This window comes from Labeo rohita, chromosome 1, assembly GCF_022985175.1.
Source record: "Labeo rohita strain BAU-BD-2019 chromosome 1, IGBB_LRoh.1.0, whole genome shotgun sequence".
Classification (NCBI taxonomy): domain Eukaryota; kingdom Metazoa; phylum Chordata; class Actinopteri; order Cypriniformes; family Cyprinidae; genus Labeo; species Labeo rohita.
Genome location: NC_066869.1, coordinates 34,303,628 through 34,321,195, shown reverse-complemented (window position 1 = coordinate 34,321,195; position 17,568 = coordinate 34,303,628). Strand labels below are relative to the sequence as shown.

Below are 17,568 nucleotides of genomic sequence, written 5' to 3'. Positions count from 1 at the left end.
TCTATGTTGAGAGTTGTTCGTCTGGTTTTCTTTTACTTTGCTTCCTCCTCTAGTAAAACTTGTAAACAGTGGATTTATCGTAGGTGTCTTGTGAAGGGGTCACAGCAGAATGCCAAAGAAAAAGAAAAACGGACAGAGTCCCTCTCGAGCCCCGTGGAATGCGGCTGAATACGGCGGTTCCGAGAGTCGAGCACCCGGGCCAAATGGATCTATTGTGACCCGGCCGGACTCCTCATACAGTAACTTTGGATCCACGCAGTTCAGGAGCGGTCAGCTGGAATCTCAAAGCCGGGATGAAATCATCCAGAACATGCAGGAGATGTTTTCACATCTAGATCCAGAAGTTATTTACATGGTGCTCTCAGAAGCAGATTTTAAAGGTAAGTGTAAATGGACACCTCTGGCAGTCATTTTAGCAGGTGGCTGATTCATGTTAGATTTGGGAACATTGCAAGAGACAGCACGCAATCCAAAAAGATATAGTTAAATAGATCTGTTACTGTTATCTGTAGGGAAACCAAGCTGGTAGATTTGTTTTGGAACGTGGTAGCTGGTTTCTCTGTGGTCTTCACTTGGTGCAAGATGGTCATAAGCTGCCTGACCTACTACTATGTTCCAAAGCCAGCTTTCCCATCTTGATCTGGTACAACCAACTGGTAGAAGGTTTGTTAATGGTCAGAAATGGCTAAAGACCAGTTGGACCTCCTAATGGCAATCTTAGACCATCTACACACCAGCTACATCAAAAGCTCCACATTCACCCAGATTTATGTAGTTACTTAATATTAATATGTTTTCTATATATGTGACCCTGGACCACAAAACCAGTTAATTTTTCTAAACTGAGATTTATACATCATCTTAAAGCTGGATAAATAAGTGTTCCATTGATGTACCATGCAACAACATGTATGGTTTGTTAGGATAGGGCAATATTTGGCTGAAATAGAACTATTTGAAAATCTGGAATCTTAGGGTGTAAAAAAATCTGAATATTGAGAAAATCACCTTTAAAGTTGTCCAAAAGAAGTTCTTAGCAATGCACATTACTAATCATAAATTTATGGTAGGAAATTTACAAAACATCTTCATGGAACATGATCTTTACTTAATATCCTATATATATATTTATTATTATTATTATTATTATTTTTTATTATTATTTTTTATTATTATTTTTTATAAAATAAAAATCAATAATATTGACCCATACAATGTGTTGTTGGCTATTGCTAAAAATATACCTATTCTACTTACTACTGGTTTTGTGGTCCAGGGTCACATTATTATTATTATTATTATTATTATTATTATATCATTATATTATATTTAAAATCTTGAGAGTTGACGTTGTCTTGACATGATGTAATTACATTCTTAAAATGAAAAATGACATGACATACAAGTTAATTAAAATAATTATTATAATGATAATGACAATTAACGTTTTTAAAATGTTTTTGTAAGACACATTTTTACAATGGCGCAAAAAGAAAAGAGATACATTACACACAGTAATATTGTGAAGTATTATTACAAACCAAAACAACGGTTTTCTTTTTTAATGTATTTTAAAATGTAATTTATATATTGCTGAATTGATGCAAAATAATTAATTTTTATTGGTACTCGAATATATATCATAGTTCTTATGATGTAGTTTATAATATTTATGGTTTTTGCTACTTAATATATTTTGTGTCAACTGTTCTAAATTGTTCAAGGATTATTTGATTAATTAAAAAATTAAAAGCAAGATAATTTATTTGAAATTATGATCAGTTGAATGCATCCTTGCTGAAAGTTAATTTCTAAACCTTACTCATCCCAAACCTTTAAACAGTTTCTACAAATAATAAGCAGCAAAAACTGTTCTCACCATTAATAATAATAAGAAATATTATTATTTCTTGAGCACCAAATCTAGCATATTAGAATGATTTGTGACACTAAAGAGCAATGGCTACTGACAATTCAGCATTGTCATTGCAATTAATTACATTTTAAAATATATTTAAATAGATTTTTTTAAATTGTAATAATATTAAAAATATATGTTCTTTACATAAAAATATTTGTTCTTAAAGCTCCAGTCTGTGACGTTTTGTGTTTAAAATGTACAAAATTTACAGAATACGCAAGTAAATCATGAATCCATTTTCCAAACCATGTTTTTGGCTTATCCTGAATCACTAGAGTACACTTAAAATAAGTTTTTATATTAAGGCTATTTCAGACTGGTTCTGGAAGGAACTGCTGTGGAGTAGCCTAGTACCTGCATGATTTGTCATAGACGTAAACCGAGAGAAGTAGCTCCGACTACAATGTTCTTCTGCAAGACGCATGCAGTTTGGTTTATTAACCGCTAGAGTGCAAAAAGTTTCTGCTTCAATCTGCTTTTTTGAAATAATCTTTTTTCCTCTCTGCATTAGTGGACAATGCGATGGATTCCCTTTTGGAGCTGTCAGATGCTGCTGAGGTCACACCCCCACCTCCTCCTCCTGTCTCAGGGTTTGAGCAGGCTGCCGCCCTCCTGGGAACCAACCCCACTCCGACAAACCCACTGAGTGGAACAGCGCAGAGTTTTGCCTTTTCAAACCAGCCTGCATCTCAAGCAGAGCTCAGTCCTACTGAAACACACCTGACAGAAGAGTTCGATGCTCTCCTAGATCAGGAGCTTCAAACATTAACATTACAGCAGACACAAACTAGCTCGCATCCTGCGGTCTCCTCCATACCTCTGTCTTCTCTGCCCCCTCCTTCTCAATCAATCCCTCTTTCCTCGCTGACTCTTACATCCCAGACTCAGCTTCCAGCTACCCAGACTTTACCAGAGCAGGCTGATCAGTACTCTGACCCCGGGCTCGATGAGGCCCGTGGCGGTAGTTCACCAGTGAATGAGTTAAGTTTTGGTGGGGTTCATATGCCTGAGACCAACACCATATCTCTTGACTTTAGTCACCTAACGTTGGAGGCCACCTCTGCTGAACCACGGCCCTCAGCCTTCCAGGTTTACCGCAGACCTGAGCAACTCCGTAACCACACAGCCCCAAAGCAGCATCAGGAAGCACTACGTACACCTGCCATGTTCTGGAACACTCAGGCTACTGAGTTTCATCCCCGGGCTGTGGGGCCAGCCTTCATTACACCTGTCATTCCTAACCCCACACCTTGGAACTCTAATCCCATCCCTGCTTCTCAGTGGTTGGCTCGTGGACCTATCAGACAAGCGCCTTTGAAGCCTTCTGCAACTGTACCGGAGTCATGGACTCTGCCCCCCAGAAACAGACTTAAATTGGAAGGGCAGTTGTTGGTGTTACTTAGAGGGGCTCCTGGATCAGGCAAAACCACCCTTGCCAAGTAAACAAGAACACACATATCTGGGATATGTTATTTTTTTTTGGAAAGAGGTGTAAAGGAAACCTCTTCTATTTTGGTAGAAATAAAAGAGTATAATGTACTTCTAGTCCAACAATTTAATCCATGAGAGCAGTTCATGACGTACAACACTCCATTATGTAGAGAAAATAGATTTCCTTAGGGGGAAGTTATAATAACTTGAGAATGGATTTTTGAGCAATTTAGATTGGTGCTAACAGAATTAGATGGCTTGTCCTTTGGTAATGCTTCATGGTTAGGAATTATGCCATGTGGTGGTGTTAGATGTTTTTATTTTTATAATTGTTAAAGATTTTTTTCATGGTATTTATATATTATCACAATATTGTATTGCATTACACAACAGGTTTTCAAGATAACCTTTTTGTTTTTAGTTTAATTTTCATCAGAAGATAATCACATCAGATTGGCATTTGGACAATAACTTTTAATAACATTTAGGAAACTAAATTCTATTTTAAATAAATAGAAAACATTGAAGGGATAGTTCACCCAAAAATGAAATTTCTGTTATTGTTTACTCATTCTCATGTCATTCTAAACCTGTAAGACCTTCGTTCGTCTTCGGGACACAAATTAAAAAAAACTTTTGACCCTGTATAGACAGCAACACATTCAGGTCCAATAAAGGTAGTGAGGACATTATTAAAATATTCCATGTGACATCAGTGGTTCAACCATAATATTATGAAGCTACATGAATACTTTTTGTGCACAAAGAAAACAAAAATAACATCTTTTTTTTTAACTTTTTCTTTTCTTCTGTGTCAGTCTTCGACTGTCTTTATGAGAGTATCATGACAGATGAGTGTGGTGCCAGCGTTCTTAGGTAAAACCACTAATGTCTGGACCACTAATGTCACATGGACTATTTTATCGATGTCCTTACTACCTTTATGGGCCTTGAAAGTGGTAGTTGCGTTGCTGTCTATGCATGGTCAGAAAGCTCTTGAATTTCATCAGAAATATCTTAATTTGTGTTCTGAAGCTGAATGAAGGTCTTATGGGTTTGGAATGACATGAGGGTGAGTAATTCGTGACAATTTTTGAGTAAACTATAAATAAATAAAAGTCATGCTTTATTGCTTTCACAGTCTGGTATGCATACAGACTGTGAAAGCAATAATGCATGACTATTATCGAAAGTATGCTGTAACGCAGTTGTTTTTAAACCGGTCCTGCGAGCACCCCCAGCAATGCACATTTTGTAGGTGTCTCTTATCTGACACAACCATTTCAGGTCTTGCCGTCTCTACTAATGAGCAGATGAGTTGTATCAGGTGTGATAGATGAGGGAGACACAGAAAGCGTGCAATGCTGGGGGTGCTCGCGGGACCGGTTTGAAAACCACTGCTGTAACGAATATCAGCACATATATTCTAATTGGATTTTACTGAAATTAGATTCGATTAAATTTTAATTAGATTTTAAGAATGACTCCACTCGGAGACCATGCTCACCTGACTGATGAGAATTATACTGTCCACTCTGCTTGTAGGGTATGTTCATAGATAAAGTGCATTCGTTTTTGTCTCTCTTTGTTGTCCAGTGCTATGTTGGCGCAGAACCCTGGAGGAGTTGTTTTAAGCACTGATGATTATTTTACTCAAAATGGACAGTACTATTTTGAGCCAAATTTACTAGGAGAGGCCCACGAGTGGAATCACCAGAGAGGTGAGTATTACAGGCCTGTTTAGCTAAAGCCAAAGCAAAATGTCAGGTGTATACAGTTATTTTTAGTTATTCCCCTGTGCGTTAAATTATTTAACTTCCCATTGAAAACACAGTCTGTTTTGGTAGGTGATGTGTCCAGTTTTTTTTTTTTTCAGGTCTTTTTTATAATTGACTATCTATACCAGCTTAGTATTCTGAAACAACTATAAGTCAGCAATTTGTATGCTAATTTCTGTGAAACTGTTCACTCTCCAACTTCATATCACTGTAAAACATTGCTTGATTGTTTGGGAGACCTGATCAACGTGACATGGCAACATTGGCTTAACCAGTAGTTTGAGTTTGGTGAGGGACGATATGGCAGACGGATGAATTTGTTTTGAAAAGTCAAATTGGCTGAAATTGGCTTGAAATTGGCTATTCCGCTGATGGCAAAAATTACACACTTTATTTTTTAAACTTTATATAATCTTTCTGCATTTTTTGTGGTGATTACTATTTCAGCAAAAGAGGCTTTTGAAAAAGGCCAGACACCCATCATAATAGACAACACCAATATGCAATGTTGGGAGATGAAACCATACGTTGCCATGGTAAGCAATTTATTTTAAAACGTGTAGTATGAGATAAGTTATTAATGTTCAATGTCAGACAATGACCATATGTTTTCATATTGTGAAAAATCAGCCGTGGCTCTTCCAGGTTTAATTTTTCAATTTGAACATTTTACTGTAATGTATTATGATTCATTATACACAATTATACATTGCTGTAGATCTTATTTATTAGTTTAACTTCAGAAAATTGCATACTTTACAGTGTACAGAGACATTCATCCATTGAACTGACTGTAGGCCTACTTTTTCCTTTTCCTAGGCACAGAAACACAGATATAAGGTGCTGTTTCGTGAGCCAGATACTTGGTGGAAAACTAAACCCAGAGAGCTGGAGAAGTATGTTTAACATAACCACAATCCAGAAATATCGGTCTTTACTTACCAATTCATGAACAGTTCTCTTTAAAGAGTCTGACCAAGTTGCCCTTAATGTATGTAGAACTTACAACTGTGATCCATTGCTTTTAAGTCATTTCACGATCACGAAGGTTTGTGAAATCTCTGTGTTTTGCCCTCTTTATAAAGGCGCACAAGGCATCAAGTAACAAAGGAGAAGATCCGACGCATATTAGAACGGTATGACCGATTTGTCTCTGTCCAGAGCATCATGAATTCACAAAGACCGGAACCAGTGCCAAGTATTGTGGATTCAGCCCACTTAGTAACTGAGCAACCCCAGTGAGTATATGAATTAATCTTGCTTTGCAGTATTTTTGCTGTGTTTTAATATAAAAAAACATGAGCTATGTTCATGTAGCTGTAGCAGTTTCTTATATATTTAAACAACAATATGTATTCCTCTCATTCCCTTCCCAGGCAATCTTTACCCCCTGGCCTCAGTCATCCAGATCTTGTTGGTGACTCTGGGTTGAGCAAACTCAACACAAACCTTTCCTCATCTCTGCCCGATGTGTCCTCTGTTAGCCAGACTTACAGTACCATATCTACAGGTGAGGAAGAAGGTGAAACGGGCTCCTACAGTTCCAAGGAATCGGTCTTGTTTCATGAGAACATTCCGGAAGGGTCTGGGACTCCTCAGTCTGATCTGCTTGATGCTGAAGGGTTAGACTTAGAGCTAGATGCCTGCCTTGTGGACACGGAAAAAGAATTGGGAAATTTGAGTAGCGGGACAACTGAAGAATTTGTAGTGTCAGCGCATGAAACGTATCCAGAGCCGCCTGTGGCATTTTCAGAGTCCATTGCTCAACGTGTAAGGAGGGACAGAGTAAAAGATAGAAGTGCCCTAGGAACTAGTGCCATTGATCAACCTGTGAATTTTGACCCCAGTGTTGACTCTACAGGGGAAGATAAGGAGGAGGGATGTGAAGGTGAGTCTCTTTCTGAAGACAAAGTGCGGCCAGAGCTGTTGGATTTTGTGGGAGACTGGCCACTGGAATCTCAGGGTCAGCGTCAAGGAAGACGAAAGAATAAGAGCACTGTTTTGGAATCCAGTGCTGTTGAACATAAAGATAACACTTTTGCTGATGAAGACAAGCATTCTGATACTGATAAACTGAATACAGTTGAATTTCAAAAACTTGTAGATCTACTGCAATGTGGAATACACCCTCCTCCAGGTTCTTACCAAAGTCCAGCTCCAAGTGAACGTGCTACTCTGCATTTCCCTTCCTTTGGTGAAAAAGAGGGTAATGTGAAACTGGAGACTGTGGTTTGGCCTGAACTCCCAGACTGTGTGCTGGAGAGAACGTTCCCAGAGTGCACTGACCCATGCAAAGATTACTCTAATTCTTCAAGTCCATTAAAACCAAAAGCAGACCCAACTGAGCAGTCTAGTCAGGTGTCTGCTGAGAAGATCACACAGGATGAGGTTGAGCAGGAGGACAATGTGTTGTCAGAAGATAAATGCAGGTTAAGCCCAAATGTCCAAGAGACTCTGTGTTCAAAGGTTGCCGTAGACTCTGAGAGCAGTCTGGAGAGACGAAGAGGGCTTAGCCGAAGAGTGGGGAAATCTTGTAAACTGGCGCTTACCTTCACCAATCAAAGCACTTCATCACCTTGCTCACAATCTCCAGTTATTTCACATCTGGCCCCTGATCTTACACCTACAGCGGAACCAGCTTCATTGCCTGTGGAGTCATGTTCCAGTGCCTCAACCCAAACCCAAACGCAACCTCAGGACTTTGCCTTGCTTTGGCGAATTGACCAGCAGAAGTGTTCTGAATTAGATTCTGACTTATCTAGTAGCGGTGTGTTTGTTTTGAAGGGAAACTCATTGCGTTTCACCCCAAAAACAAATGAACAAGAGTCTGCCTGCCAACAGGCAGTGCCGTACCGTGTGGTCCATGAGAAGGGTTCTCAGGTGGAAGAGAATGACTTTAGAGAATCTAACTCTAAAAAGCAAAACCTTGAGATTCTCCACCGCCATTTCAGACGTGTCTCCATCGATATTCTGGAGGACCTTTATGAGAAGTGCCATCAAGATATGGAGTGGACAACCAACTTGTTACTAGATTCTGGAGAACGACTGTATAAAGAAGATGATGAGGATGAAGAAGTTGACTTGGGGTCTTTGGTTCCTAAAGAAGAGTCATGTGAACCATCTATAGAACCACCAACTGTGACAGGCTCAGAAAGTGTCCAGGCTAGACCTGTGTTCTCTGATGACTTCAGCAACAGCTCAGCAAGTAGCATCAGTCCCAAGTCCCAAGAAACTAACCTTAGTGACGTCAGCCAAGCTGATGATGATTGGAGTCCAGGTCAGAGTTCACAAAGTGAAGCTGAAGGTTCTGATGTGGCAAGCATGGACAAGACAAAGGCGACAGAAGGCGCTGAAGTACAACTGGAGGTTACAGCAGCTAATGAGCAACAGACAGACAACACAGGTCAGCAAGGTCCAGAGCAGGAAGAGGCATTAGTGACACAAGGTGAGAAAGTTCAATGCCTAGAGGAAGCATTGAAGGAATGGAGTGAAGAGGATGCAGGAGAGAAGGAAAAGGAGGATGAGGAGACAAGAGCAGAGGTGAATGCCATAACACAATCACTGCTGTGGCAGGTTGACGAAATGGAGCGTAAAGAGGAGGAGGAGAGAAAGGAACGAGAAAAGGAGAGAAAGAGAACTGCACAGGGGGGAAGGGAGCCAAGTTCAATGGATATTCAAACCTTGGAGCTGAAACTTCCAACTGAACTTGCATTGCAGCTCACTGAGCTTTTTGGACCTGTTGGGGTCAGTCCAGGTAATAAAACATCTAATCAATATGTCAAATAAACGATTCAGTGAATCAGTGAAACATTCACGTGACATCAAGTGGCGACCCAAAATAACACCAAACCACTAACTCGTATTCAGTGTAGTGTGGGTCTATATTTTTCAAACCTTCAGAAGTTTTATTCATGGTTTTTACATGACCTACATTTACATGATGGAATTTTACTAATTTGGCTACCTTCTAAGTGACATGAATTTGCTACAAAAATGGTAAACTTTTATTGGACCCATAGTCTTAAACAACAGCAACAAAAGATATTAGGAAGTGTTTTCTCTCCTTTTCAAAGTTGATAAACTATGTGATTATATGATTGGTTTTCATGAAGCATTGTTTTTTCCTATTTAAACAGAACTGAGAACCATTGCACTAAACTATTGTTTATTAAAGGAGAAGTTCACTTCCAGAACAAAAAATTACAGATAATTAACTCACCCCTTTGTCATCCAAGATGTTTCTGTCTTTCTTTCTTCAGTCGATAAGAAATTATGTTTCTTGAGGGGGAAAAAAATCAGGAATTATCTCCATATAACGGACGTCAATGGTGCCCCCAATTTTTAACTTTCAAAATGCAGTTTCAAATGGCTCTAAATGACCCCAGCCGAGGGAGAAGGGTCTAGCAAAACAATCTGTCATTTTCTAAACAAACTGACAATTTATATACTACTTAACCTCAAACACTCATCTTGTCTAAGTCTGCGTGAATGTTTTTTTTTCTGGTTCAATATGGTCAAGACAGTTAGGGTAAAAACTCCCATCTTGTGTTCTTTCCCAACTTCAAAATCATCCTACATCGCTGCAGAAGTACCAACCCACTGTTTACAAAGTGAACATGCAAAGATGATCAAACACCCTTTACAAAAAAAAAAAAAAAATTTAAAAAGTAAAACAGCGACGTAGGGGGATTTTGACGTTAAAGAAGAAAATAAGAAAAAAAAAACAAAACAAAAAACGGGAATTTTTTGTCATACCCTAACTGTATTGACCTGGATTACAAAGACTACGCATGCCCATCGCAGAGACGAGAAAAGATGAGCATGGTTAAAAAGTATATAAATTGTCAATTTTTTTCAAAAATGACCATTCGTTTCACTAGATAAGACCCTTCTTCCTCGGCTGGGATTGTTTAGAACCATTTGAAGCTGCTTTTAAATTGCATTTTGGAAGTTCAAACTCATGGGCACCATTGAAGTCCATTAAATAGAGAAGATTCTTGAAATGTTTTCCTCAAGAAACATAATTTCTTATCGACTAAAGAAAGAAAGACATGAACATCTTTGATGACAAGGGGGTGAGTAAATTATCTGTAATTTTTTTTGTGCTGGAAGTGAACTTCATTAAAGTTCGGCTTAAAACTGTCATTCTAGTTTTGTTTTTATTACAGTAATGTGAAAAGCTCTTACTTTGAAAAGAGTAACCACATCAATACTCATACATTGTTTTAAAATTTCTTTGAACTCCATCTGGTTGCAGGTGCGTTTTCACCAGATGACTGTGCAGTGCAGATAGATCTGAACTTGGCCAAACTGCTGCACCAAAAGTGGAAGGAGACTATCCAAGTAAATTCATATATTTTGATTTTCTTATGTAACCTACAAAATCAGCATAGGGTGTTTGATGTGACTGATTCTGAATTCATGTAAAACTTACCTAGTGTTTGTTGTCTTTGGCAGGAGAAGCACAGACAGGCAGCTCTGTCCTATCAGCTAATGCAAGAGAGTGAGACAGCTTATTTACACACACAAACTCAAAGTGATTACTGATGTACATCATATACTAATCAGTAGTGATACAATAAAGCATTAAGACAGGAATTACATCTCTTCCAGTTTAATCTTGGGTGGCCATGGTGGGCAGTCAGACCCAGATCTATATTTTAATGGTCCTTTCTTTCTTTTCTTTCGACATATACAAAATTAGGTCAACTTAAATCCTTTATAAGTTGTTTTTTAATCTAAATTTTAAATTATTATCATGTTTAATTATTGTTTTTTACTAATAAGCATTAAGTTATCAAAATTGCAGAGACAAAATGCATATAATATTAAAAAAATGATATGTAGGAGAGGATGCAGTCAGAGGTGTATGATGGTAGTGACTGTTTTGCGGCCACTGTAGTGTGAAAAATTCGGGATATCACTGTTTACACATTTGTTAATGAAAATTAGTCAGTAGTTAAAATACAGTTTTACTACAATTGATTATGTTTTTATTTTTTTACGTTTTTTTTTTGTATGCTTTGTTGGAAACATCTGAGGTGGAAAAAGTTAAAAGAAGAGAAAAAAAAAAAATATATATATATATATATAAATATACAAATATACAAATATACAAAAATATATATATATATATATATATATATATATATATATATATAATATATATACACTACCGTTCAGAAGTTTGGGATCAGTACATTTTTATTGTTTCTTTTTTTTTTTTTTAAGAAATTAATACTTTTATTCACCAAGGATGTATTAAGTTAATAATTAAAAGTTTATTAAAAGTTAATAATAAATAATTTACATTGTTATAAAATATTTATATTTTGAATAAACACTGTACTTTTTAAACTTGTTATTCATGAAAGAATCCTGAAAAAAAAAAAAAAAAAAATCACAGGTTCCAAAAAATATCTGGCAGCACAACTGTTGATATTATCCAACACTGATCATTCTAATAATAAATCTGCATATTAGAATGATTTCTGAAGGATCATGTGACACTTAAGACTGGAGTAACAGCTGATAAAAATTCAGCTTTTCATCACAGGAATAAATTCTATTTTAAAGTATGTTAAAATAAAAAACATTATTTTATATTGTAAAAACATTTGGCAATATTACTGTTTTTTTTTTTTATATTTTTAATCAAATAAATGCAGCCTTGATGAGCATAAGAGACTTCTTTAAATACTATTACAAGTCTTACTGACCCCAAACTTTTGAACGGTAGTGTGTGTGTATATATATATATATATATATATATATATATATATATATATATATAATGTTTTTTTTTTTTTTCTGCTCACCAAGCCTGCATTTATTTGATCCAAAATACAGCAAGAGTAGTAATATTGTGAATATTTTTACTATTTAAAAAAATTGCTTTCTGTTTGAATACATTTTAAAATGTTATTTATTCTTGTGCTCAAAGCTGTATTTTCAGCATCATTACTCCAGTCTTCAGTGTCTCATGATCTTTCAGAAATCATTCAAATATGCTGATTTGCTGTTTTAAAAACATTTTTCATTATTATTATTATTATTATTATTATTATTATCAATATTTAAAACAGTTGAGTACATTTATTTTTAGGATTCTTTGATGAATACAAATGTTCAAAGACCAGCATTTATCTGAAATAAAACGCTGTTGTAACACACTATACCACTCAAATTTTCTTTGTTGAAAGAAATAATATAAATTAATACTTTTATTTAGCAAAGATGCTTTAAATTGATCAAAAGTGATGATAAAGACATTTATAGTGTTACAAAAGATTTCTATTTTAGATCAATGCTGTTCTTCCAAACTTTCTATTCATCAAAGAAACTCAGATTGTGCTCAGCTGTTTTCAGCATCATAATAATAAATGTTTGTTGAGCAGCACATCAGAATATTAGGATAATTTCTGGAGGTTCATGTGACTGGAGTAATGATGCTAAAAATTCAGAAATCACAGGAATACATTACATTTTAAAATACATTCAAATGGAAAGCAGTTATTTTAAATCGTACAAATATTTAAAAATGTCACTGTTTTTGCTGCACTTTGGATCAAATAAATGCAGGCTTGGTGAGCAGAAAACACTTCTTTATAAATCATTAAAAGTCTTATTGTTCAAAAATGTTTGACTGGTAGAGTATGTATATTAATGATACTTTATCTAACATATCTAATAGTTCTCACAACAAAAACAAGTAATGGATTTGTGTATCTAATGCTTTTAAAAATGTCATGAGACACCAAATTGTACCCAATTTGTGAAAACTGCTCTGGAAATATTTTTTTCTTTTCTTTGCTCCTCATCTCTCTTTGTGTCTCCATGGTAACAAAGGTCCTGTCCACTGGGGTGAATCGCAAGAAAGCAAAACTAGACTGAGGGACCAATTAGGTTCGCGTGAAGAAATTCCTTTTATGGATCACTGGAGTGCATCCTATGCTCCTGTCTCACTGAGGGACATTATGATTGAAGAGCAGGTGATGCAAGACAGCATGGAGAAGGTAAGTCACACATAGGAGCACACATAATCACTGCCTAGAACTGTGAAAAAAATAACAGTGAAAATGAGCTGTTTTTTGGGTTTTAGTCCAGGTCAAGTCGGAGGGACCTGGATAAGAAAGACGGTGCAGCCAAGCTGAAAGAGAACCAGCTGTTTTCCATGTTCCCCACCATAGACAGACATTTCCTCAGGGACATCTTCAGAGATCACAAGTGAGAATATGAAACATCGTGATGGAACTGTTGGATAATGATTTGTTCGTTGTAATAATGTTATTTTGGTTTGAGCTTCTCGGTTAAGCTTTTTTATTTTTATTTGTGAGACAAGAAACAATTATTAAGAAAGCCGAAATAACCTAAAAGCAAATATCTCTTCACCATCTGTTTGTGTAGTTACTCTCTGGAGCAGACCGAACAGTTTTTGCATGCTCTGCTTGATGACGGGCCAGTCAAAAACGTAGTGGCCCCTGAACCTGCCCCTCAGCGTAATGGTGCACACAGAGCTCCAAGCAAAGAGCGGGTGAGCTACATGAGACTATACAGCATACTGAAATGAAACAAAAACCCTGTGCTGACACTTTTTGACTCACTCACTCAGAAATGGAAACCGAAAGATGGGGAGGTGGAAGCGGCTCAATTTCAGGATTCGGAGGATCCGGAATATGAGGACTTCCGCACAGAAGCAACACTGCAGAGACGTCAACAGATAGAGTGTTTTAACAAGGCAGCTGAAGCTCATCGTCAAGGACGCAAGGACGTGGCCAGCTTTTACGCACAACAGGTTCAAGAGATGAATGTTATTAATGTGTGCTGAAAAACTGTTTGAAAAACAAAATAATAGTTTTAAGACACAAAGTGCACTCTATAGAAATCTACATTTTTTCAAGTTTACAAGCAGTAATTGCAAATTCCTAAACTTCATAAACTGGGGAATTACTGATTTGTCTCCATTCTGGGTGTCAGAGGTTCTACCGAGTTTTTTGTATTAAATCTTATTTGAACTTTCAAGACCCTTACTGTTGAGCTTTATTTCCTATGTCTGTTAGCTTTTTAAAAAATGCATGCTGAGTTCAGTGCTATCCTTTGATCAGAATTCATACTTAGAAAGTTTCCATGTACAACTTTGTTTAAATTGCTAGGGTCACATGCATGGTGAGAAGATGCGTGAGGCGAATCACAGAGCAGCCATGCAAATATTCCAGCGAGTGAATGCTTCACTCCTGCCTCAGAATATTCTAGATCTCCATGGACTGCATGTGGATGAAGCCCTTCATCATCTTGGTCAGGTTCTCACAGATAAGAATTTAGGTACGTGAACCACAAACATACATACAATATTGCTAAATACAATAGTTTTTCTATTGTATACAGCAGAGGGATTGTACAGGTGTTGGATGTTTTTTTTTTGTTTCAGAGCCTAAAATTATCTTTAATGGATGTGGTGTTTGTTGTTTGTTTTTTTTTGTTTTTTTGTAGAATTCAGTCAGGGTTTGTGTCAGCCTCAGCTGTCAATCATCACAGGAAGAGGCAATCGCAGCCAAGGGGGAGTGGCACGCCTCAGGCCTGCTGTACTAGACTACCTCAAAAATCATCACTACAGGTACAGCATACTGCTGCTGTCATTCTGTCACTTAGAACAGAACATCTTTTAGTGTAAATACATTCTAGGTCCTGCTAATGAAGTATTCAAAATGTTTGGACACACACTTCAGGAATAGTTCACCCAAAAATGAAAATTCGGTCATTTATTACCTTAAGATGAAATCTGAGAGCTTTCTGACTCTGCATAGACGGCAACACAACTGACACGTTTAAGTCCCAGAAAGGTAGTAAAGACATCTTTAAAATAGTTTTCATTGACTTTGATGTCCTTACTGCATTTATGAGCCTTGAAAGTGTCAGTTATGTTGCTGTCTGTGGAGGTCAGAAAGCTCTTGGATTTAATCAAAAATATCTTAATTTGTGTTCTGTAGATGAACAAAGGTCTTATAGGTTTGGAATGAAATGAGGGTGAGTAATTAATGACAGAATTTTCATTTTTGGGTGAACTGTCCCTTTAAGTCACACTTAAAAATATACATGTTCATGTATATATCTTGGTCTTTCATTAAAATATTCTCAAACATTCTTAGTAACCTCAGCGGATCTGTTTTTCTAAATTAGGTTATTTTATCATCATAAAGTTATCAACAATCCAGACTTGATACACAAAGTGTTCATTGTTTGTAACGTTCCTAATCTTTTGTTTATAGTTTATAGTTTTAAATGCTGATGGAAATGAATATTTTTTTAAATATAAATTATATATATGTTAAAGGAGTAGTTCACTTCCAGAGCAAAAATGTACAGATAATGTACTCACCCCCAAGATGTTCATGTCTTTCTTCAGTCGTAAAGAAATTATGGTTTTTGAGGAAAACATTTCAGGATTTCTCTCCATGTAGTGGACTTCTATAGTGCCCTCGAGTTTGAACTTGTCTAGCTCTGCGTGAACTGTGTATTCCGGTTCATGGCAGTTAGGGTATGTCAAAAAACACATTATCTATAAATTTTTGTCCTGGAATTGAACTACTCCAAAAAAAAAAATTAATCAAGGTAAAACAATTAAAAAATGTATAATATACATTAACATAAACATTGTAGGTGTTTGCGCCGATAGCCTTGTGGCCAGTGCACCGACATACAGAATCCCGACTTGAGGACATTTCCCGATCCCGTCCCCTTCTCTCTCTCCCTCTTTGCTTCCTGTCCTGTATGATCTGTCCTATCATAATAAAGGCAAATATGCCAAAAAAACATCTTAAAAAAAAAAAGAAACATTCTAGGCACTTAATTTGTGACATTTTGAAATTAGATGTTTTTTTTACTTGCATTACGCATTGTCTTTATGTGTACATTTTGTAATTTCTTTCCGTCTTTCTCACAGTTTTACTGAGCCTAAGACCGGATTGGTGCTGGTCACACTGCACAAAGAGCTGCTACAGTGAACATTTACATTTAGATTTCTCTCCTTCCACTGCCTTAATTCAGAGTGTCCTAATAGGGCCAGTAATTATATTGTTCTTTTGTCTTTTAACTACATACACCATTTTTTTTATGTCTTTCTGTAACTATGTAAGAGTTTACCAGAGTCATAAAAAATCAAGGTACTACATATTTAGTGTTTTATATTGTATTGACCTGTATATACATATTATTCTTTATTGAATGTTTATTGATGCCTCTTTATGAGGACATTAGGGATCAGCAGATCCTAATCACTTTTATGTAATTTGTTTTTTTTATACATAATCCAAAGTCATAATACATATAACGGCCACACATTGTTCCTTATCCAGACCGTATAGAACAAAAGTGTTGTTATTCAGGTACTTGTTTGATATTTAATTTTATAATTGTACATTTTTTTTTTTATTTTTGATCCATACTTCTGGTTTGTAATTGTAGTACAACGTCAGACATAGGATGTTGTGTATGTAGATAGGAATGAGAACGGCTTATTCTCTTCAGTGTAGGGGTATCTATAGAAATATGTTAATAGAGTTTCTGGAAATATAAATGCTGATCCTCAGTCAGCTTTGCATTTTAGTTTCTTTGTGAGCAGCTCGGACAGATCCTAGATCAGAATTGAACATTTTATGTTGCTTCGCTGTGCTAGTATTTATTTTTTAGCTCAGCCTTTTTTTATATTTCCAGTTTAAAATGTTAATACCACACATATTTTATAAACATCTTAATGCTGCTATGCAAATCACAATTCTTACCTGTAAGAATTTGTCCTAAAAAAGATATTTTTGTGAAATTGTATATTTTGAACCTCAGAAGATTTTATATGTAAAATTTGTTTTATTTTTGTTAGAAATTATGGTTGAAAAACTGAAGGAAAAATAAAGTCTTAACGAACAAGCTATGATTCTTTTCTTGAAATTAAAATGTAATTTATTCAGCACAGCTCTCTAGGGCTTAGCCAGGGTTGCCAACTCTCACGCATTTGGCGTGAGACACGCTTTCACTCCGCCCATGTAAATCTCAAGCCAAACTGGCAACCCTGCTTGCGATTTTAAACAAAGTTTCAGTTTTCAAATGTTGTACGTTTTAATACTAAATTCAACTGGCGCACGTAATGTGGCGTAAATCGTAAAATGTAGCTCTCACATTAATGCCAGAGCCGTTGAAAAACAGAGCTGCGACAATCTTTGATCTCGCCGGCGTCACCACCACGCGGTCACGTGATTCACGAAGCTCTCAAAACAAACCAGCGTTGACAGTATATTTGAATGTGTTTAAGTAGGGTAGAAACGACAGCTTCACTATACAGATATTTGCAGCATTTTTTGGTAAACATTACAGCATATTATGCTTTGATATCTACGTCGATGACATTTACAGTATAATTTTATTCTGGAGAGTGATGGAGAGGCAACC

General features: G+C 36.4%; 1 protein-coding gene across 2 annotated transcripts; it reads left to right on the top strand.

The window, feature by feature from the left end:
* On the top strand, positions 1 to 17,049 carry n4bp2 (NEDD4 binding protein 2). 2 transcript variants are annotated; one of them, XM_051115115.1, is made up of 16 exons: positions 1 to 380; positions 2,433 to 3,360; positions 4,949 to 5,073; positions 5,578 to 5,666; positions 5,950 to 6,026; positions 6,216 to 6,368; positions 6,507 to 8,884; positions 10,388 to 10,473; positions 10,588 to 10,633; positions 12,979 to 13,145; positions 13,232 to 13,356; positions 13,537 to 13,663; positions 13,742 to 13,924; positions 14,283 to 14,451; positions 14,620 to 14,743; positions 16,070 to 17,049. In XM_051115115.1, the coding sequence occupies exons 1-16, from the start codon at positions 110 to 112 to the stop codon at positions 16,128 to 16,130; spliced, it is 5,109 nt and encodes a 1,702-aa protein (XP_050971072.1). In that variant the 5' UTR covers positions 1 to 109; the 3' UTR covers positions 16,131 to 17,049. The 2 variants fall into 2 exon arrangements, with proteins under 2 accessions (XP_050971072.1, XP_050971063.1); XM_051115106.1 differs by having other exon boundaries at positions 10,588 to 10,666.
* The last annotated feature ends 519 nt before the right edge of the window (positions 17,050 to 17,568 follow it).